The sequence below is a fragment of the Natrix helvetica genome (assembly GCF_964273705.1).
Source record: "Natrix helvetica genome assembly, chromosome: 3".
NCBI classification, from domain to species: domain Eukaryota; kingdom Metazoa; phylum Chordata; class Lepidosauria; order Squamata; family Natricidae; genus Natrix; species Natrix helvetica.
The window spans coordinates 41,106,993-41,129,771 of record NC_138549.1 but is presented as its reverse complement, the minus strand read 5'-3'; the positions used below and the strand labels follow the sequence as shown (position 1 = coordinate 41,129,771).

General features: G+C 38.1%; 3 protein-coding genes across 5 annotated transcripts in view; 2 read left to right on the top strand and 1 right to left on the bottom strand.

Annotated features, from left to right (window-relative positions):
- The window catches only part of LOC309389119 (arylsulfatase H-like), a 29,504-nt gene extending 28,314 nt beyond the window's left edge, over nucleotides 1-1,190 (top strand). For both annotated transcript variants that reach the window (XM_081947111.1, XM_081947112.1), the window contains one exon: nucleotides 790-1,190. In XM_081947111.1, coding sequence (XP_081803237.1) covers nucleotides 790-1,142 — 353 coding nt within the window. In that variant the 3' untranslated portion in view covers nucleotides 1,143-1,190. The remainder of the gene's footprint in view (nucleotides 1-789) is intronic.
- The window catches only part of LOC309389125 (uncharacterized protein), an 811,977-nt gene that overhangs the window by 729,880 nt on the left and 59,318 nt on the right, over nucleotides 1-22,779 (bottom strand). The window lies entirely within an intron of this gene.
- LOC309389116 (arylsulfatase D-like) lies at nucleotides 5,828-21,160 on the top strand. Of its 2 annotated transcripts, none has more exons than XM_081947102.1 (10): nucleotides 5,828-5,960; nucleotides 9,910-10,059; nucleotides 11,564-11,685; nucleotides 13,328-13,450; nucleotides 14,986-15,409; nucleotides 15,881-16,017; nucleotides 17,933-18,067; nucleotides 18,795-18,957; nucleotides 19,920-20,041; nucleotides 20,668-21,160. In XM_081947102.1, the coding sequence occupies exons 1-10, from the start codon at nucleotides 5,914-5,916 to the stop codon at nucleotides 21,033-21,035; spliced, it is 1,791 nt and encodes a 596-aa protein (XP_081803228.1). In that variant the 5' UTR covers nucleotides 5,828-5,913; the 3' UTR covers nucleotides 21,036-21,160. The 2 variants fall into 2 exon arrangements, with proteins under 2 accessions (XP_081803228.1, XP_081803229.1); XM_081947103.1 differs by having other exon boundaries at nucleotides 5,900-5,960; nucleotides 9,961-10,059.

The window sequence follows — 22,779 nt, the reverse complement described above, 5'->3', positions numbered from 1 at the left end:
TAACTCTTTCCTGTTTGCTTCTCTTAAACATGTAAAAAAATGTTTAACTCCTATTCTTGGAGTTTGTGAACCTGTAGTTTAATTTTTTTAAAAAAAATATAGTGATTCAATAACTTACATTTTTCAATTTAAGTATCATACTTTTATAAACAAATCAAAGATTTTTTTTGTGATGAGTAACAACGAGATATATTTATGTAAGAGGGAAATGTGTAACTTTGTACTTTTTTCTATTTTCCACCCAGAAATGAAGTTCTTATGCATTAAACTTTCCAGATTATTTTTAAAATGTCTAACGCCTAAGGTTATTTACCCATGTAGTAGGACTGTATTAGTATTATCCTTCTCATCTTTCCTATTACCTTCTTCTATAGGTATCTTATGATTATTACTTTGTTGTATGTATGTACACTGCTTATGCACCAGAGACAAATTCCTTGTGTGTCCAATCACTTGGACGATTAAGAATAAAAATACAAAATACCATTCAGGATATTTTTTAAAAAACCTATTTGGAACAGACTCATTAATATCTTACTGCAACAATCAGGCACCATCTAACAAACAATTGATCGTTTCTAACAATATGAACAGTATTTTTATAGCCAATACATTCTTGAAGTGAAAAAAAGTGGAATTCTATTGTTCTTTAGAGAGAAATAATTCAAAGTGTGATTTAAAATGGAAAAGCTTTAGGAAAGTTGACATGTTTAATCATGCTAAATTTTTGTTTTTAATTGTTTTTCTCTCTTTCTCTGTTTCTACACACCCACACACATCGGATAAAAGGTGGAAGTCTCTGGAAGATCCATTATGTGACACCAAACTTTCAACCAAAGGGGGCTGATGGATGTTATGGAAAGATCATGTGCCCATGTTCAGGAGACAATGTCACCCATTATAATCCTCCTTTGGTTTTTGACCTCTTAAGAGATCCTTCAGAATCCACTCCACTGTCTCCAACTTCTGAACTACGTTTTGACATCATTATAAGGCAAGCTGAAGAAGCAGTGAGAGAACACCAGATGACTGTCACTCATGTCCCTAATCAACTGGATCTTCCAAGTAATCAATGGGAAAAAAATCTGCAACCATGTTGCGGAACTTTCCCTTTCTGTTGCTGTGATAAAGAAACCAATTAATTTGTGATAAAACTGTCAAAGAAGCAATGTTGTCTATCTATTAAAACACTTTGGATATCTTGAAATCATGTTACCGGTGGTTATTGAGTGACTTAAAAATTACTTTGGTGAAGAGAATGAAAAAATAATATTTTATTTAAAAAAAAACAGATTATATGCTGAAAGTGAATTAACAGCATTTAAATTTTAAATGGAAGGATCAATGCTAGTCACTTTTAGCATCAGAATTTAATTTGCTTACTGTGTTTCATATGTGCCAGTTGTTCCCAACTCTAGGGGGTGGTGCTCATCACCATTTCAAAGCCGAAGAGCCAGCGATGTCTGAAGACGTTTCCATGGTCATGTGGCTGGCATGACTAAATACCAAAAGCGCACGGAACGCTGATAACCTTTCTACCAAGGTGGTTTCTATTTTTTCTACTTGCATTTTTACATGCTTTTGCACTGTTAGGTTGTCAGAAGCTACGACAAATAACGGGAGTTCATTCCGTTACTTAGCACTAGGGATTCGAACCGCCAAACTGTCAACCTTTCTGATTGAAAAGCTCAGCGTCTGAGCCACCGCATCCCTTAAACATACTAAACATACTAAAATATTAAAAAATTAGATCTTGCAAAAAGTTAAGAAGTCTTGGAGAACTGAATCCTAGAGGTTGGGCCATCACCAAAAAAACAACATTCTTTTTCACTGTTGCCTTAGGAACACCTTGCTGGAAGTGAGACCAGCAGCTAAAGTTCTAATCACTGTATGAAGGAATGATGGGAGACATAAAGTTATCCAGAAGGTTTTTGGGCATGTTCACAATCTGGGACCACCTCTTGACCTTTGAAGTAATGTCTTGGTGTTTCTCAGTGCCACAAACTATATGTTAGGGAATGCCACACCTGGATTTCTCCCCAGCCACCCAAATCCTGGAGTAATAAATTCCTATACCATGTGTTGCTGTATGGCAGTGGTTCTCAACCTTCCCAATGCCGTGACCCTTTAATACAGTTCTTCATGTTGTGGTGTCCCCCAACCATTAAATTATTTTCATTGCTACTTCATAACTGTAATTTTGCTACTATTATGAATCGTAATGTAAATATCTGATATGCAGAATGTATTTTCATTATTACAAATTGAACATAATTAAAGCATAGTGATTAATCTGCCAATCTTGCTTTGGGAGATCAGCCAGGCTGGGATTTTCCAGGATGAAACGACCTCCCTGCCTGCCTCCAGCAGCAGTTCGTGGTTTACATGAGTTTCACTTTATTAAGTTTACCTTTTTTACATTCCGTTCCCTCCACCCAGTTTTCTTTCTTTTCTTTCTTTCTTTCCTTCTATTCCTTCCTGCCTCCCTTTTCTTTTTTTTCCTTTTTTCTTTTCATTCCTCCCTTTTCTTCTTTTTCTTTCTTTCTTCCTTACTTTCTTCCCATTTCTCCCTCCCTTTTCTCTTTCTTTCTTTTTCTTTCTTTCTTTCTTTTTCTTTCTTTCCTTCCATTCCCTCCTCCCTTTTCTTTCCTTCCTTCCTTCCTTTCTTTCTTTTCATTCCTCCCTTTTCTTCTTTTTTTGTTTCTTACTTACTTTCTTTACATTCCTCCCTCCCTTTTCTTTCTTTCTTTCTTTTTATTTCTTTCCTTCCATTCCTCCCTCCCCTTTCTTTCTTTTTCTTTCTTTCTTTCTTTCTTTCTTTCTTCTTTCTTCTTTCTTCTTTCTTCTTTCTTCTTTCTTTCTTTCTTTCTTTCTTTCTTTCTTCCTTCCTTCCTTCCTTCCTTCCTTCCTTCCTTCTTTCTTTCTTTCTTTCTTCCTTCCTTCCTTCCTTCCTTCCTTTCTTTCTTTCAGAATCGTTACAACCAGGCGTGGGAGCCTGTAGCAGTTAATTCATGCGAGCAATCAATTTAACACAGAATAAGAAATTGCCCTTTAAATGGGATTTTAAATGGAGGCTTAAGCTACATCGAACTGTGCTTCTGTCCCGAATGGAATTTCTCGGCTGGAAGGAATGGGTTGTGGGGGGGCTGTCCTCCCCTCCGACCTGTCAAACCAGCCCTTCCTGGGGGCCAAAAAGCCTCCGAGCTCAGTTTAGCCTGCAGGACAGGACTGGGGGCGGGGGCGGCAAAGGCAACATCCAGGCCCAAAGCAGCTTGAATCCTGGCATGCACCTGCCTGGCGAGAGCCCGTCCCGCCAGCTGAAGCAGGTGGCCCAACAGCCCGGCTGGTCTCCTGCTCTCTGAGCGCCTTCTAGCCCTTGTGCAGGCGGCTGGGCTGAAGCGGCACCATTGACAGCGCTCGCTTCGGCCGGCCGGCGGAGCCTAGGCTGATCCACCACCCAGAAGAACCAGTCTCTCTCCCCCTTCAGCGCCTCAGCCTTTCCCTGGCGTGAAGACTGGGTGGGGTGGCGTCTGGGTTGCGCCCGGAGCCAAGAGAAGGCTGCTTTGCCACCCGGCGCTCTTCATGCACCTGCCGCTTCAGGACGCACTCCTGAGCATGGGTGGTGCAGGTGGATGGTCTTAGGCGACCCCTGTGAAAGGGGACGCGACCCATAGGTTGAAAACCACTGCTCTATGGCAATTGCTAGGTAGAAGTAAAAATATATAATTGTTAAAAGAACTATCCCTTGGACATAGAGTGTCAAATATGTGTCTGGAATTGTTGGAAGAACTGTCCTTCTGGGTTCAGTTCCAAGTGGGGGAAAAGACACTGGAAACATGGAGATTGCTTGGAAAGATAGTTTAATGGTGGACAGGATCACATGGCTTGAGACATGCTTCCAGATGTTGGTTGAAGAAGAAAAAGAGAAAGAAGGGGCTTGCTGAGAGTTCCTGGATTTTTTTATACTCTGTTCGGCCCCACCTCTCTGTTTCTTGTTCCTGTGTAAGAAATGTATTCTGATTGGTTGTCAAGACTCCCAAGGGTGAGTCTTAGCTAACTTTGTAGATTGTGTGCCTTTTGAGTCCCAAGCTTGGTTGAGTTTTCTGATGCCATGTGGTGTTTCTGTATGTAGGAAGTTATCACCCAGCCCTCTCCCAGAAAAATGAAATATCCTAGGAAATATTGAAAAGGCAGATTATTATATTTTCCTGGATGTGAAAAAGGGAGAAACACATTTTAAACACAAAGTAAATTCCTGTAGCTTCCTGCTCATCCCCACTTTGTCAATGGGCCATTAAGAAGGCCAAGCTAGTCCACTTTACATAATAAAGAGTTCTCCACTTCAGGTCCAGAGTGATGGGATTAAGGTAGGATAATATTGCCTTTTACTCAACTGACCACATGGCATCTGAGAATTCAACCAAACCTGGACTCAGCCTAGAGAGTTGCCCCTGCATGGGCCCATGTGAGTCTGACAATCAATCAGAATACATTTCTTACACAGGAACAGGAAACAGAGAGGTGGGACTGAACAGGTTATAAAAAGCCTAGCAAGCCCCTCCATCAGCCCTTCTCTTCTTCTCCACCAACATTGAAGCATGTGATCACCTTTTCTGTTCAGGACTCAGGCCATGAGGTCCTGTCCACCATTAAAACCATCTTTCCAAGCAGCCTCCATGTCTCCAGTGTCTTTTTCCCCACTTGGAGCCGAACCCAGAAGGACATTTCTTTCATCGTGTAGAAGGCTAATCCTACCTTTGTTATGTAGACTAGCTCAGGCTTTTTTTAATGGCCCATTGATAAAGGTGTGGGCTATTAAGAGTGAGTCTTTTTCTTGCCTAAAAACATGTTTCTCTATTTCTCCTCCAAGGAAATATAATATTCTGCCCTTTCAATATTTCCCAGGATATTTCATTTTTCTAGGAGAGGGGTGGGCGCTAACTTCCTACAGCATATAAAACTTTCCCCCTTGGAAATAAACCAGTTTCAAGGTATAGAGAGATTTGTGGAAGGGTGGGAGATTACAAGAAAAGAATAAATTGACAAGGTACCGTAGGTAGCACGTAAATCAAGAAAAGAAAAAAGAAAGAAAAACAATACATTTAATGTTAAATGTTAGAATGCAGGTTGTCAGTGCTGAAAAAGACTGTGTTCTACCACAAAGTCCGCAGAGTAAGATTGTGGCAAGGGATAAATATGATCTGCAAATGCCAAAGAATGTAAAAAGAAACAAGATCCAACCAATTAAAGTAAATATAAGAATTCCAGCAGACCACAAGATGGCGCAGGTTTGCTACCAAAACGGAAAATGGTTTTTAAGAGATCAGCTGGCTGGGGAATTCTGGGAGTTGAAGTCCACAAGTCTTAAAGTTGCCAAGTTTGGACACCCTTGCTCTACTGCCAACAGACAATCTGAAATTTGTGTCAATCCTTTTAATGCAGATATTACAAAGAAAAAAAGGGGACCCTCATTCCGGCAAAATGTATGGCACATGGCTTCTAATTTATGGCATAAGTCAATACTTTTATAAGAAATCTGATGGTATTTTAGAGAGAGCGAGACCTCGGGGAGAAATCTGATACATTTGATGCTCTAAAATGTTGGAGGAAAAGAATGTGTGTGTGAGGTTGGGGGGGGGGGTGTTCTTTCCCTCCAAAGACAACATTTTAGAGCATCAAATGTATCAGATTTCTCCCCGAGGTCTGCTCTTGCTAAAATGCTACATTTTACTGGATACTGTTATGTGTTAGTTAGTGAAAAGAGCCGTGTCTACGCTTTTGCTTAAGAGTGAAGTTTTCTCTCGGTCTCTTAATTAACTCTAAACTTCCTACCTGGAGTTTAAGTCCTCGGCACATTTGCTCAGATTCTGAAGCGCGTGCTGGTTTTCTTCCGGGAAGGAGCGGGCTTTGAACATGGGGATTGCTGAGCCTCTGGTGGAGCCCTTATTTCTGTCTAAAAGGTGGGGTTTAGTCCAAGCTTCCTCGGATCATGACCACTGGTGTTTCTTTCTGTGTGTACACATCTCTTTTTACTCTTTTTTGCCTTTAGCAGAATAATGCCTTGCTGCAAAAGTTTACCCAATTGTTTCGTAACATGCTGGATTAGCGACAAAGCAAAACATACCCTGAACTTCTTTCCTCTTTCTTTCCTTCTCTACCTCTTCTAATCTAGAAAAGCTCTCACTGGAAATTCACTAACGTAAATAGGAGGGGGTGGAGTTAATTAATAAAAAGTTTTATAACTCTTAGTTAAAAATGGCTGCTGATTCTACTTGAAAAACAGATTAAAAACAAATATCTGAAACGGATTAAATGCAATTATTTTTCCCAGCCCCCTGCTTTTATTTGAGCTTGGTATAGTAATAAAGAAACTGTTTTGAGCATTCCCGCCCCCGCCCCGTTCATTTACACAATTTTTCCTTGTCAGATTTTGAATAAAAAGACCTAAAGGAGAAATAAAATTAGGCTGAGAAAGAAAGAAGGAAGGGAGGAAGGAAGGAAGGAAGGAGAAGGAAAGAAAGAAAGAAAAAGAAAAGAAAGAGGGAGGAGGGAGGGGGAAGGGAGGGAGGAAGAAAGAAAGAAAAGAGAGAGAAAGAAAGAAGAAAGAAAGAAAGAGAAAGAAAGAAAGAAGAAAGAAAGAAAGAAAGAAAGAAAGAAAGAAAGAAAGAAAGAAAGAAAGAAAGAAAGAAAGAAAAGCAGTTCTCCGAGATTGCTCAAATGAGGGTCCAGATTGTTTAGAGCAGTGGTGGGCAACCTTTTTTTTCAACTGAGCCAAATCTCGCCAAAACTACGATTGAAATTTACTTTGAGAGCCACATTTTTAAAACCGAAAATACATAGGATGGTACACTGTTTTTAGTTTCAATAAGTTTTTATTGAGAATATTCTGCATGCAAGTATCCACATAGGTCGGGAAGATACAAATAACACAACTAATAAAACAAAAACTTTAGAACGATATTATTTATTGATAAGGTTAAATTCCATAAAATTTGCCTTACAATGTAGAGAAAATTACATCCTGACATTGACTGACAAAGTCACAACCACTAATGTGAACATTGGCCTTGCATTTCCTTGGATAGTTTGAGTAAGTCAGGTTTGTATGTTGTTGTTTTTAATTTCATCTCTCTCTCCCACTTTCTTTCTTTTTTTCTTTTTCTTTCTCTCTCTCTCTCTGGCTCTTTGTCTCTCTCTCCCTCCCTCCCCCATCTCTGTCACTCTGTGTGTGTGTGTGTGTGTGTCTGTCTCTCACTCACTCTGTGTGTGTGTGTGTCTGTCTCTGTCTCTCCCTCTGTCTCTCTCCCCTCCCTTCCTCTCTCTCTGTCACTCTGTGTATGTGGGTGTGTCTGTCTCTCACTCATTCACTTAATCACTCACTCTGTGTGTGTCTCTCTGTCTGTCTATCTTTCTCTCCCTCCCTCCCCCTCTGTCTCTCTCTGTCTCTGTTTGTGTGTGTGTCTGTCAGTCTCTGATTCCCTCCCTCACTCCCTCTCTCTGTTCCTCTCTCTGTCTGTCTTTCTCACTCACTCACACACACACACACACACTGTGGTCACCTTGTTGAGTGTTCCAATCACATTTGAAACACTCAACAACTGGCCTGCATTTATGGTATTTTGCAGCATTCTGCAGTCATAGGACCAAAATTGGTTGTCACTCGCCCGGGCTTTTGCAGAAGCTTCCCTCCAAAGCCCGAGAGGAGGGAGTGGAGCGGGCACCCGGCACACAGAAGAGCCGCATTAAAGGGTGTAAAGAGCCGCATGTGGCTCCCGAGCCACGGGTTGCCCACCACTGGTTTAGAGCAATATACAGTGACTCTGTAAACCACTTAGAGAGGCCTGTAAAGTGGTATATAACTAAGTGTTATTGCAATAGTATAGGGCAGCGATGGCAAACCTTTTTTTGTTTGTGTGTCATAAGTGGGAGTGCAGGGAGGACATGTGCAGGCGTGCCGCACCCATAATGCAATGCGTGACCACCACCCCCATTTGTGCATGCTTTTTTCGCCCTCCCCAGGCTCCAGAGGCTTCATTCGCCCTTCCCTGAAGCCTCCGAAGCAGTCAAAATGACCCTCCGAGCAAACCGGAAGTGACTTCCGGTTTGCTCGGAGGGTTGTTTTAAGCGCTCCGAAGGCTTCAGGGACCTTCAAGAGGCTTCCCTGAAGCCTCCAGAGCAGTCAAAATGACCCTCCGAGCAAACAGTAAGTCCGTTCCCGAACTTCCGGGTTGTTTGTAGGGCCGTTTTTTGGGGCTACCGAGGCTTTGGGGAAGCTCATGAAGCCTCTGGAGGGCCTCCGGGGGGGAGGCTCTTTTCGCCCTTCCCAGGCTCCTATAAAGCCTCTGGAGCCTGGGGAGGGCGAAAAATGGCTTTTTAAAAGGGTGAACCTCGCATGCCATGACAAAGGGCTATAGGGTTAAATTAAGGTAAAGGCTCCCCTCGGATATACTGCTAGTCATTCCCGACTCTAGGGGGTGGTGCTCATCTCCTTTTCAGAGCCAAAGAGCCAGCCCTGTCTGAAGACGTCTCTGTGGTCATGTGGCCGGCATGACTAAACACCGAAGGTGCACAGAACGCTGTTACCTTCCTGTCAAAGGTGGTTCCTATTTTTCTACTTGCATTTTTACATGCTTTCGAACTGCTAGGTTGGCAGAAGCTGGGACAAGTAACAGGAGCTCATTCTGTTACACGGTGCTAGAGGTTTGAACCGCTGAATTGCTAACTTTCTGATCGACAAGCACAGCATCTTAGCCACTGAGCCACCACGTCCATCTACTATAGTGCTATTGGATTATGGTTAGTGATATATAAGTCTATGGACTATTGCTATTGCCATCAGTCCAGTGGTGGGTTCCGGATCCCGCCCGGCGGCGTCCACATGGACACACGCAGCGTGGTCGCACATGGCTGCAGCGTGCGCATGCGTCATATTGTCCAGTGATGCCTCCGCAAGCCTTTGCAACGCTCCAGCTGCTCAGCGGAGTGTCGCGCAGGTGCTGTGCACCTGCACGGAAGCGCCGAAGACTTTAAAGACAGACTTTAAGGAGTGCAGACAGGTGGGTGGGCCCTCCAGAACACCGTACCGGAACGGTACCCGGTGCTCCGGGCAGGCTCCGGTACGCCCGTACCGGGGTGTACCGCCTGCAACCCACCACTGCATCAGTCTAACCAAATAAAGAAAGATTAGGGAGACAAAATTAGTTAGATTGAACAAGTACATGCACCTTGCTTGTTTGACAAATTCATGTTACTAAAAGTCCATTGTAAAAGTGTTGCAATATTAATTTGATTCAAAATATCTTACTGTATACACAAAACATTTCAAAGAGATATATGGGATTTTAACAAAATCTGACCTGCAAATGAGAGGATCCATATTTTTCATCTGTTACTGAATCTTGAAACTGTAACTGCAGGTATCAACTAATTGTACTAATTATAATAAATTTTCATTTGCCAAAAACTAAATTCTCATGTAACTTACTCTCTAGGGCAGGGATTTGCAAACTGCGGCTCTGGAGCTGCATGTGGCTCTTTCATCCCTCTGCTGCGGCTCCCTGTCGTTCAAAATACGTGTCACAATTGCCAATGTGCGACACCCACCAGAACGTGCTTAATTGAGCTCTTTGACCCCGGAAGGCCAACCATGGATAAATCCAAGAAAAGAAAAGTTTCAGAAGAAAACAGAAAGTTTAATTCAACTACATATGCTAGTTTTGTGGCTGCTCAGGAAATAGTCAGGCATTGGGGGGGGGGGTTGTGGCTCCCTGTGTTTTCTTTTCTGTGGGAAACAGGTCCAAATGGCTCTTTGAATGTTTAAGATTGCCGACCCCTGCTCTAGGGTGTTTGTGTGTGTCTACTTGACGTCTTTTTATAAATATTATTTGCTTTTCTTAATTTTGATTTCAGAATCTACTTGGTGACCCTGTTGCCTTTTCTTATATTGCTTCATACCTGTAGAATGGATGCAGTTCTTGATTCTAAGCCGAATATCATTCTGATGCTGGCTGATGATCTTGGAATTGGAGATATAGGCTGTTATGGTAACACTACTATCAAGTAAAGTATTCGCAGATTTCTTTTATATTGCTTTAAAGCTGGTTAAGCAGTTTGGCAATGTGCTTTATTGTAAGCTGCCCCGTGAGTATGGTGGCCATATAACTTTGACAAATAAGTAAACACATGCATATAGCTTTGGTGAATCTGTTAGGTGTTCCGCTTAACTTCATTTGATTTACTTAATTTATTTAATATACTGAATTAAGTCTTATTTGTGTCTATCACTAAGCGTTATGCTTAAATACCTACATGTATAATTATTTAATCTGCTACATATTGCCTTGGTGTACCCCAGCTGTCACACTTAAGTCTTGTTATGCATAGAGCCACACACAACCAAAGATCTCCTAAATGAATACTCTTTAGGTACGTTTGATTTCAATTCCCATAATTGCAAATGAGAGCATGTGGAATTATGAAATCCAGAGAGCAGCAGGATAGAAAACATGGCTTCAACCTTCTCAACCTATGCATTTACTTCTATTTTATATTTTGTTTTGCTGTAATTAATCCTCTTTCAGACCTTAGGATTTTTATGTATAATTTTCAGAAAGTAATGTAAAGTAATTAAATTTCAGCCAATTTAAAGATTTCAAGTAGATGTCTATTTTTATACAATATGCTAGTTTATACACATTAAGCTCTGACTCATGAAGCCAGTCTGATTCTGAAATACTAAGCCATTTTATGTTTAGATATCACATGGAGTCAAAAACAATACTGTGATTTAGCAAGATGTGTAACCCAGTCTTTTAAATCTCCCTTGAAACATTGTCTTTAAGAAATGTAAGAAAAAACATGAGTTGTTTTTAAGCTGTGTTTTTAGGGCAGGAATCAAAACAGAACAGTTTCAGGCCCTTTTTATGTGCTCCCACCAAAAACCTTCCTTGAATGGTTTAAATTGCTTAAAAGCAATTTAAGACAGAGCTCATCAGTGGAAAATCATTTTTCCATTCTTTTTTTGCAGTTTTTCTCCTCCATTGTCCTTGATATGCTGATGTAATTTGCCTTAATTTCTCCCCCCCCCCAAAAAAAATCCACCCTATACTTTGGATCTTTCCAACCAACTGCCTTTCCCAGTACATTTTCCCCTTTTTCTGCTTTTAAAGCTGTGGATGATGATACAGCTGGATGCTGCCCTATGGAGAATTTTCCAAGGGCAGCGCACTTCTTCCACCGTAGTCTTTGTACTCCATAAGAGGCTAAATACATCCTATAGCTTACAGACTCTTCCTTCGCAAGGGATGTACATTTGACACATAGATAGCAGAGGTATAGATATTCTAGAGTAGCAGTCAGTGAATACAACTACGCATAGACACAACTTCCACTCTAGCAGACTCTTCATTTAGAGCATCTCTACATGTTGTTGAAAGTATAAAGATACCAGACAAATCACTTTGGCTATTGCTACGTACATTGTTTTACATTTTTCAGTTCTTTTTCTATGACTAGCTGCTTTTTAGCTACCTACTTATATTCACATTTTATATTTTTATTGTAGGACCCCTAACATTGACCAACTAGCTAAGGAAGGAGTGAAACTTACTCAGCATATTGCAGCAGCCTCACTTTGTACCCCAAGTAGAGCGGCTTTTCTGACTGGCAGATACCCCATCAGATCAGGTAGAGGGTTTTTTTTTTATCATAAAGTTGGATGAATGAAATCACATAAACCAAATATGATATAAAGGACTTAAGGAATGGGACCACCATAATGTAACAACAACATAACAAAACAACTGGGAAAGGGGAAATGTATTTGATGCCACAAAAACTTAAGATAACAGAGCTGTGATGACACAGTGGTTAGAATGCAGTACTGCAGACTAATTCTGCTGACTGTCAGGGGTTCAATCCTGACCAGCTCAAGATTGACTCAGTCTTCCATCCTTCCGAGGACTCAAATTGTTGGTGGCAGTGTGCTGATTCTGTAAACTGCTTAGAGAGGGCTATAAAGTACTGTGAAGTGGTATATCAGTCTTAAGTGCTATTGCTATTGCTATCAATATTGGGAATACCCACAAGGAAGAACATCCTGTAATGTTCATTAATGTCCTTGTAATATGGTAAAGTTTTTGCATGTTTTAGTTCTGTGGCATGTATTCCTTTGACCATCTTTTACGTGCTCCTTGGGGATGCTGATCTTCAATTCTCAATTATTGTTAAAGTCAAATGTCCATTAGTTCAAGCAACAGACCACCCACCCATTGCAAATTATAAAACAATTCATAGCCATTCCTAGTCTAGGCTGCACAGTGCCATAGTCTACCACTATGCTACATATTGCATATGTGTGTTACATTTGCAGTCATTGGCATTGTTGTAGACATCTAGCTCGTTAATGGAAAAAAGAAAATGTAAAGAACACTTCTGATTATTCTTTCTTCTTCTCATTTCTTGTAAAGGCATTTAGAGACAGCCTGAGGGAAGTTATGAAAGACTTGAGTTAAGGAAGGACTTGAACAAATGATTACACAGTCCAGAGATCAAAGCCAAACATGAGACAGAAACTCAAAATAATCTGAGCTTTTCCTTGTTTAGTATAAAATAGGATCAGAATTAAACTTGGACAACCTTTCAAGATTCCTATACCGGGATTTGGATTTAAATATGTCCCTTTTAACTGGTATTAGAATCCACTTTTATCTTCTTGAGGTACTTTTATCTAGCCTTACTTCCAAGAACATCTCCATCAGTGTTCACCAGAAATAAGCAGGATAATAATTCCCCAACTTCTAAACTAGCCTGGCTTGTCATTTTGGTTGAGAACTTTGGGAGTCATTATCCTAATTAAACTGAAAGATACCAGCACAGAGAAGATGGGTCTATTGATTTTGTAGTCTAAGTTTTGTGTTTGATCTGGATCGATTGTAATAATTTGCCAATGTTGTAGAATGTGTTTTCCCCATACAAACTATGACACATCACAGATATAAAGCAAAAACCAATGCAAATATTGTACTGATGAATACATTTGTCTGATGAATTTGATGCAAATTTACTGTTTTGCTTTAATACCTTCCTGAAGTCAATAAAATGAGTAGAGCATAAGTGTCATGAAAACATTAAACATTTCACTTTTATTTTGAAGGACAAATCATCTCTTAACGTTGATGAGTAGTATAATGTATGCAAAGGTCCTGAGTAAATGGGGAGTTACATGACTACATTCACTCAATCCATTTGTAGAATTGGATACATTTTAATTAGGAAGTGACAATACTGTTTGTTACAGATTACAGGTAAAATGAACTTCTCTTTGCAGGCATGGCTTCAAGAAATGCCTATCGAGCTTTGCAGTGGAATGCTGGCTCAGGAGGACTTCCAGTCAATGAGACAACTTTTGCCAAGATGCTACAACAGCAAGGCTACGCCACAGGCCTTATAGGTTTGTAGAAAGTTATTATAAAGTCTCTACATGAGTGTTTCTCAATCCGTCGACTGCATCAATGCTGGTTAAGGAATTCTGTAAGTTGAAGTCCATACGTATTAAATTTCTGATTTGTAAACTGGTAGAGTGATTAAACAATAATATTTTTCCTTATTAGCAAACCTTTTAATTAAAGTAGAATGAGATGATATCAGCTTCACTAGACCAGACCAGGAAATCACCTCCATAAAAAGGCTAAAATTACTGATATGGGTTATAATAACAAAATCTTCCAAGTCTCATTGTGCTATACCTCGACCATCTGCTTATACTCTTAATGAATTAAGGAGGTTGACTGCCTGGGTCATTTCCAAATATTATCTCATTTCTTGAGATTATTATTTTTTACCTAGGTAACAATTCTTGAATATTTATGTCAAGGCCAGCCTTCTTACTCTCTACAAATAATAGGATGTGCATAGCCATATTTAAATAAGAACATTGAAAAAACTGCTAGATAAGATTAATGGCCCTTCTGGTTCTCACCAAGGTCAACAATATGTTGCTGTGGAATCCACAAGGTAAATAAAAGCTTAATAGTTTCCCAACCCTCTTAATTATCTATATTAGGACAAGGCAAAATATACATAGTTTCCTCAGCCTGCACCAGAGTAATATATTAACAACTGGCCATAAACATAGAGGCAAGACAGTGTCATGTGTCACATGTATGGCTATGAGCATTGTGAGGAACATGGATAAATTCTACAATTTACTCAATCATGTAGGCATGGCCATAATTCCACAAAAATAGAGGAAAAAGAGAAACAGGGACAGACCAAGAGGTAGTTTCTTATAGTTTCAAAAAAGTTTTCATTAGATGTTAAAAATAGATGTGTGTGGATGGTATATATACATATACCATTCATGCCATATATCATCCAAATAAATTGATTAATGCACAAATCTGCAAGGATAACTTTATATTTTCTTCTGGTGGCATAGTAATATGAGATATTTTGTAAGAAATTTCATTGAATGCTAACCTAATTCTGGGAAATTAAAAAAAAAACCTGCCTGGTAATTGATTTATGTTCATAACTAAACCTAAAATCATCAGATTTAGCATTATCTAGAATATTTATCATAGAACAACTAGAAATATAAAATATCTTCTCAAGTCTTAGCTGTTTTGACCATATATTCTTTATATTATTTCATCTCCATAAAAATGAGTGTATCCTTTAAAAGTGGACACCTGAAGAATTCATTCTCAGTTGTATCATGGAACAAGATCATCAAGTTTCCCCTGATAATTTCCAATACAAATATACTTTCTTTGTAGGAAGGTAACATAATTGGTTTAAATTATAGTTAAAGAATAGTAGAGAAAGAATGTAATGAGACCGTTCTTCAAGAACACAGTTTCTGTCATTTTAAATTTAGATTTAAACGGAGATGGGGAATATTTTTGGAGTACTGTGTTTACTGGGTACTGAGATTCTCACAAAGAACAATTCAAACTAAGTAATACTTTCCCTTTTGATTTTCAGGGAAATGGCATCAAGGTGTAAACTGTGATACTATCGATGATTATTGCCACCATCCTTTGAACCATGGCTTTGATTATTTTTATGGCATGCCCTTCACACTTTTGAACAATTGTCAGGATAACAAACCTCCAGAACTGGATAGAGCCTTTCAAGCTAAACTATGGTTCTATACTCAAGTCATTACTTTTGCAGTACTCACATTGCTTATTGGAAAAACTACTGGGTTGGTATACATTCCTTGGAAAGTGGTCGTCTTCCTTGCTTTGTTTAATTTCCTATTTTTTGCTTCATGGTACTCCTGCTATGGCTTTGTGAAATACTGGAACTGTATCTTGATGCGCAACTATAACATCACTGAACAACCTATGAAACTGGAAAGAACAACTTTTATTTTACTAAACGAAGCACTTTCTTTTATACAAAGGTAAGAAATAGATCTATCTAAATATCAAATACCAAAAGTACAGGTGGTCCTCTACTTACAACGGTTCATTTAATGATGGTTCAAATGACGGCACTCAAAAAAAGTGACTTGTGAGTGTTTTTCACGCTTACAACCGTTGCAGCATTTCTATGATCATGTGAACAAAATTAAGATTCTTGGCAGCTAGTTCATATTTATGAGATAGTTGCAATGTTCTGAGATCATGTGACCACCTTTTATGACCTTCTGACAAGCAAATTTGATGGGGAAGCCAGATTCACTTAACAGTTCATGTTACTAACTTAACAACTGCAGTGATTCACTTAACAGCGGTGGCAGGAAAGGTTGTAAAATGGGACAAAACTCACTTAGCAACAGAAATTTTGGGTTCAATTGCGCTCGTAACTCAAGGACTACCTGTGTTGAAATTTGCTAAATGGAACCTAAATATGATCCTTTTATCTGTTTAAGCAAGAAACACAAGCCATTTCTCCTGTTTGTTTCGTTTCTTCATGTCCATACACCTCTGTTTACAACTGAAAAATTTGTGAGAAAGAGCAAACATGGTATATATGGAGACCATGTAGAAGAACTGGACTGGTTGGTAGGTGAGTTGCTTCTCCTGCTAAACCATTCTCAAGAAGGATTAAAATGTGATTAATCTACTATTATATAAGTGTCTACCCTTTCTTTCCTGTTTTGGACAGCAATATTGTCTAGAATTCTTAATTTATTTCTGACCAGTTAGAAGAAAAAAGAAAGAAAGAATAGGAAGTGGTTAGGAATTGGGAATGCCATTTTATATATTTCAATTTTAAGATGTAGTTGTGTGTTATGATGTCCATACTCAATCCTTCAGTGTGTTTACTTTCCTAATGAAATAGGGAGTTGTCTTAGGGTTCTAGGCAAGATAGAAAGTTTCCTTAATGGTACCACATACAAGACTTAGACTTAGAATAACTTTATTGTCACTTTGAATGTACACTAATCAGCATACATTAAAATGAAATTTTGTTGCATACAGCTCTCAAAGGTCACCACCTGCAATATACACTACATGAACATGACAAAATAAATAAATAAATGCAAATTTTTTCATATATCCACATATATGACACAGAGAAACAACACAGTCTAGTTTGGATATATACATGTACATGGCGAGAAAAACGAAAGCGAATGCTGCTATTGCAATACAGACTGGCTCATCTGTTTTGCTGTGCACATCTAATGAATAACCACCCAACACCCCTGCTCTGTGCATATTGTATGTAGTCTGAATTTAAACTAAGAGACATCTTTGAAATATGTAGCCAAAATTTCTGCAATCTTTTATTGAGGTTAAATGAGCTGTGATCTTCCTCAAGCTGGAAATCTATTTGCATCTAAGCAGGGGCACAAAGTTGACAGGCTAAATTGCTCCTTAATTAATTGCTCCTGTAACTTTATTAAAGTACTGACCCACCCACGTCTGTATTATAACACTATCCAACACAACCTTGAGGGGTTAAAATTTTATTAGGCTTTGTCATTCATGACCTTAGAGAAGAGTTGGGTGATTAGGAACAGTTTCACAGTGGACTGTCAGACTTCATGCAAACCTAACAATGCATCTCCAATTAGGAACTCAGTAGCTCTCTGCAGTTCATATTCCAATTGGTGGGGGAGTCTTTTCTGGTGTTGTCCCTGGCCTTTGAAATATTCTCCCTCTCACACACATAGCGATCAGGCAGGCCCCCACTCTCCTAGCTTTCCAGAAAGGTTTGAAAACGTGGTTTTGCTGTTTTGTTTGGGGCTTACAGAGGAGAACAAAGTCCAAGGCACCTGAAGGACACTCCCCCCCTTTTAATTAATTTTTTAACATATATGCATTTTATATATACAGTTTCTATGTTTTAATATTTTGTTCATTGTGAGGGTAAGGGGGAATTTCAAAATTTGATAGAGATAATAGGTTAGACTAGATTAGATTATTTTTAGATTAAATTGGATTGAAGATAATAGGTAGATAGACAGACAGATAGAAAGCTAGCGATGGAGATAGAGATACTTTTCAGGTCTAGCATTTCATTCCTAGACTTCTTACACCATATTTTAGAATCAATAGATTTCTGACTGTCAGATTCCCAAGCTTAAAGATTGACATCTGTTTGCCATCTTGAGGACTTACTGGCATAGTTGTGATGTCAGAAGGCAGTTTCACACAGGGAGAATTTTCTGAATGCAGAATAATTTCTCTTTGCACTGACTATCTCCTGTGTTGTATCAAAGTGACCCAAGGGTCCTATTGTTGAGGAGCAGCATTTGATAGATCCTGTTAGCTTCAGAAAAAGAATTCACAAATAAGGTTTGGGATCTTAAGTTAGGGATGGCAAATTCACAGGATTATTTTGTGGAAACAATGTCTTTGGAAAGGGAAGTATGGTGAGCACCCATGAATAGTTAAAATATCACTTTTGTTATTCTTTGAATACTTCTGTATAATTCTTCATAAGGTGGATCTTTCTCTCTCTTGCCATGCAGGTCAGATTCTTAATGCTATTGACAAGGAAGGCCTGCGAAATAGCACCTTTGTCTACTTTGCTTCAGACCATGGAGGCCACCTGGAAGGTCAAGAAGGAACAATACAGGTTGGGGGTTGGAACGGCATCTATAAAGGTGAATAAGGCAGTAAGATTGTCTGTCTTCATAACTAGAATTTTGGAGATCATTCTTCTTCTGCCTATATTCCAGGATCAGTACATAAGCATACCCAGTGATGTTCAAGTGCACATTTCTTTTTTCATTGATAGCCTCTGTAGATTTGTATCTCAAGAAACTAAGAAATGCTAGGCTGAATTATACACATGAACAATACCTGCTGCCTTGTAGCACAATAGATATTTATAAGCATGAATGTTTAAAATATAGGAATAAAAAGTGATTCAGATTATAACTAAAACGGGTGAAGTATTTTGTTTCTTTTCCAAATTATTTTATTCAAAATGATTAAAATAGAAGATTAAAAAGTTAAACAATATTTATTCTTTTGTATTTTCTATTTTAATCTTCTTGTCTAAAGAAAAAATTTGAAAGTATACTTATTTGTTTCCATTGATTTTCAGATGCTTCAGCTCAAGGGAGCTGTGAATCTTTCAGTTGCCATATTAATCATTTACAAAAGTTTCAATTTCGTTCTTTCAATCTGTGGTGGTTAGTAATCTTTGTAATGTTTGAAGAAATTTGGACATGCTGATTCTTTTCAAGCAATTGTTCCAACGCTTGATCTTCAAAATGAGATCAAATATTATTGTCTGTAAATATATACAATATAAGATTACAAGCCAGTTTAGCATACCTGTCTGTTTCTGCTAATAACTGTAATTATCTTGTGTCTATAACACAGGGGGGAAAGGCATGGGAGGCTGGGAAGGAGGTATCCGTGTTCCGGGCATAGTTCGATGGCCAAGAATGTTGCCGGCAAACATTGCTCTTGATGAGCCAACAAGCCTCATGGATATTTTTCCCACAGTGATTCATTTGGCTGGAAAAGATGTGCCCCAGGACAGGTATAGAATTCTTATTGTACCTATATTTAAATTATTCATAAGTTATCCAGCAGTGATCCAGTAGTTTCTCTATTAAAAATATACAATAGAATCTTGTTTCTTCTGTCCTTCTTTTGAAATCAATATGTATTAACGGGCAGTTCCCAGATATCATTCCTAAAGTACTCCTTTAAAGAAATTGCTCTTTGCCATTTACTGAAATTGCTTAACATAATCTCCAGTATATCTAATACATTATCTAGGATTATGAGTATTACACGGACTGTGATTGTATATGTGCTGAAAGCATTTTCTGCAGTTTCTTTAAAATACTGGTGATGCTGTAAAGCTGTTTTCTTCGTATCTGTACCATTTTGCCATCTTATTTTGCATATCAGACAGCCCAGGTTCGATTCCCAGTAAGGGTATGGCTAGCTAATGAGAGCTAAATAGCTTGAAATAGATCTATACTAGTCTCCCTTTATTTATTTATCAGCACAAATGCAACACAAATGTAACAAAGGCAACATTTAAAAAATGGCTTTCTGCCTGGATGGCTCCTAGGGTGAACCGAAAGACAGAAAAAGGGAAGCAGTATGCTTCCTCCCACATTTGGGCATACCAGGGGTTGTGAACACAATATATATCTATGTATATATATATATATATCTATGATATTTATTTATCAGCACAAATACAACACAAACATAGCAAAGGCAACATTAAAAATGAAAATATGGTTTTCTGCCTGGATGGTCTCCTGTAGTGAGCCGAAGGACAGAAAGGGGGAGTAGTGAGTTCCCTCCCATATTTGGACATACCAGAGGTTGTAACATACATACATACATACATACATACATACATACATACATACATACATACATACATACATATATTATTGACATACATTTCAACGTATCAGTCTGAATATAGAATTTAATTTACATACTTTTGATTGCCTACTATTTCCTGTATCACTGTAGAATAATTGATGGACGAAATCTTCTACCTTTATTGCAACAAAAAGTTAAACACTCGGAACATGAATTCCTGTTTCATTACTGTGGAAGTTATTTACATGCAGTACGGTGGCATCAAAAAGACAGTGAGTGAAAAGAGTTCTCCTGCATTTGAAAATATCCCTTTAAAATTACATACACACACATTACCAGTGAATTATTTATTTAATCACTAATGCAGCAATAACCATAAAAGACCATAAGTATCTACAATTACTTTAATAAATTTGGAAAGAGAGTGGGGTGAATGTAATCAGAATTGTGGGCAAAATAAGAACACTGAAAAACAGGAGGGAACAAATACACTGATAATTATTTATCCTGTAAAGTAATACCTAAGGCTAATGCGTAAATAACTTAATACTACTTTGTACATGAGAAAATGATCAAAACCAATGCGAAATAATTATTTTGTAGATAGGTTCAGATTTCTTTGACTATGATTTGTTGAAGAAGCCATGGTTTATACATGACAGTGACAGTCTTCGTACAAGAGACAAAGCATGTTGAGGTACAAAATATAAATCACATTTGTATCCTAGTTAAAGAGCTTTTGCATTGGGTATACACGATATGAACAGGGATGAACACTTTTTGGTGCTGGCAAGAATTTTTTATTTGTTTTGCAAAATGAAAATAAATCTCTATATTCTTCATATCCCATCTTCATAAATATTTTGATACTGTTTGTTTTATGTTTTGTTTCCACCAGGTGGTGCTTTATGGAAGGCTCATTATGTGACACCAATATTTTCCTCTGAAGGTGCAGGGGGTTGTTATGGAAAAGGAATCTGTCCATGTTCTGGAGAAGGTGTCATCCATCACATTCCTCCTTTGCTATTTGACCTCTCAAGAGATCCATCAGAGGCCATGCCTTTATCAGAGACCACTGAACCTCTCTTTCGGGAAATTCTTAAGAAAATAGATGAGGCTGTGGAGAAGCATAGCAGAACTCTTACTCCTGTCCCACAACAGCTCTCTTACTACAACATCATTTGGAAACCCTGGCTCCAGCCATGCTGTGGGACATTTCCATTCTGTTGGTGCGACAAGGAAGGTGCTAACATCCATTCAAATTAATAGAGACTACCCAAAAATTACATTAAATGAAAATTAACTTTAAAACTGAGAATTTCAATTAACATTATGAACTTCTTCAATTTGATTTTTTTTCCAATTAAGATTGCTTGTTTGTCAAACATTTATTTAATAGAATCTTTCTATCTTTTTGGGGATAACAGTTTTTTAAAAAACTATTGAGACAGTACTGGGGGTATCATCACAAATTCCAATCATATATATTTTACCAAATGGTCTTAGTAAAGCTTTTTGCAAAGCGCTTAGCAAACCGGTTGTTAGACTGGTTGAATCACACCACTGAAGGAAACATTTTTAAAAATGTAAGGTGTTTCACAAGGCAAAAAATGGAAGTGTGCACCAAATCCAATAGTTGCGACCTATATGCATTTAGTGCCTCTGTGCAACATGAAAGAGGATACAACTAGAACATCTTAGTCTTAATCTGGTAATCTTTCTCTTCTTTCTGTCCAGCCTTTATATTAAGATAGCAAAACTGGTGAGCATACAGTAAGCATATTTTCCTTTTATCTTTTATAAAAGATGAGGCTACCTAGCTTGTCACTTAATAACTGGCAATTACTCTTTTGTAATCTGTGCAAATAAGCAGTAACAGTAAGGCCAAAAAGAAGGTGAAACATTTGTCTTTAAGGGTTTTTTACTAAACTAAAAGCCAAGCTTAAGGAATGTAAAGCAAACAAAGGAGTAAGAAATTATTGCCTTGAAGCTGTCTGGTCAAGAGCATGTTACACAGTATAGACAAGTGATTCAAATATTAAACTTCTGAATTTACAAAGGAGAATAATGATGAGGATGCTTTTCTAGTAGAAGAAACTATTTGTAACTCAGGATTGGACTATGAAATAAGGAGTGCTTTCTCAGTTGTTTGCAGATGTTTCACTCCCTAATGAGTAACATCCTCAGTGTAAGTTTCTGTTGTAATTTGTCCTATATTTTTTCTCTTAAAAAGCAGGAAGAATCATAATGCTGTATGATATGCCAAGTTTTTAAAATAAAGCTTTTCCTCCCAAACATGGGGAAGAAGGGGTGTTAGAGGTGACAACTATTCCATCTATGCAAACAGAAAATGCACCATATTGTAAATAGGTAGAGCAAAATAACCTGGATGGTGAAATCAGAAAATAGCAAATCACGATTCTTGCTTGGTTCAAAAGCGGATGTGAGAAGCAGGAAGACGAAGGAAATGGAAAGTTAAAGAGCTTCAATTATCAAGTATTATTTACATATTCTTCAAACTTTCATTCTCAAAAAAGTGTTATCACCAACTCTAATAGTTCTGCCATAAACTGGTAAAATGTTTATATTTTTCTTCATCAGCTCTTATCTACAATTTAACTGAATGCATATCACCTAGAATGGGATTCAAATAATATTAATATAAATTTGCATGGTTATGATTTTAAAGTAACACTAATTATTTTAAAGTAAAGTAAAGTAAAACAATTCCCATTTTGTATCCATCTGTGCAATATTAATAAATAAAAATTGCATTATGTTTTTTGAATAGTACCAAGTACATTAAATAAAGTTTATTAAATATAAACTTGATACTTTTATTAGTTACAGAACTATATAGAAAAATTTAGTACTATTTCTAGTAAATTTACATTGGAAACAAGGACAGCTTCATTTAAGTGTTGCTTACTTGAGCATATACACATTCACAGTTAGCTAAGTTCTGACAGAAATGCATAAGAAAGGAAAGCTAGACTCGGACAGAAATGAA

What these genes read in the sequence shown, in the direction of transcription:
- LOC309389116 (XM_081947102.1), top strand. Translation starts at nt 5,914, where the DNA reads ATGGGGATTGCTGAGCCTCTGGTGGAGCCCTTATTTCTGTCTAAAAG. An exon ending in CCCTTATTTCTGTCTAAAAG is followed by an intron (nt 5,961 to 9,909) that starts GTGGGGTTTAGT and finishes TTTTGATTTCAG; the next exon opens with AATCTACTTGGTGACCCTGT. An exon ending in CTACGCCACAGGCCTTATAG is followed by an intron (nt 13,451 to 14,985) that starts GTTTGTAGAAAG and finishes TTTGATTTTCAG; the next exon opens with GGAAATGGCATCAAGGTGTA.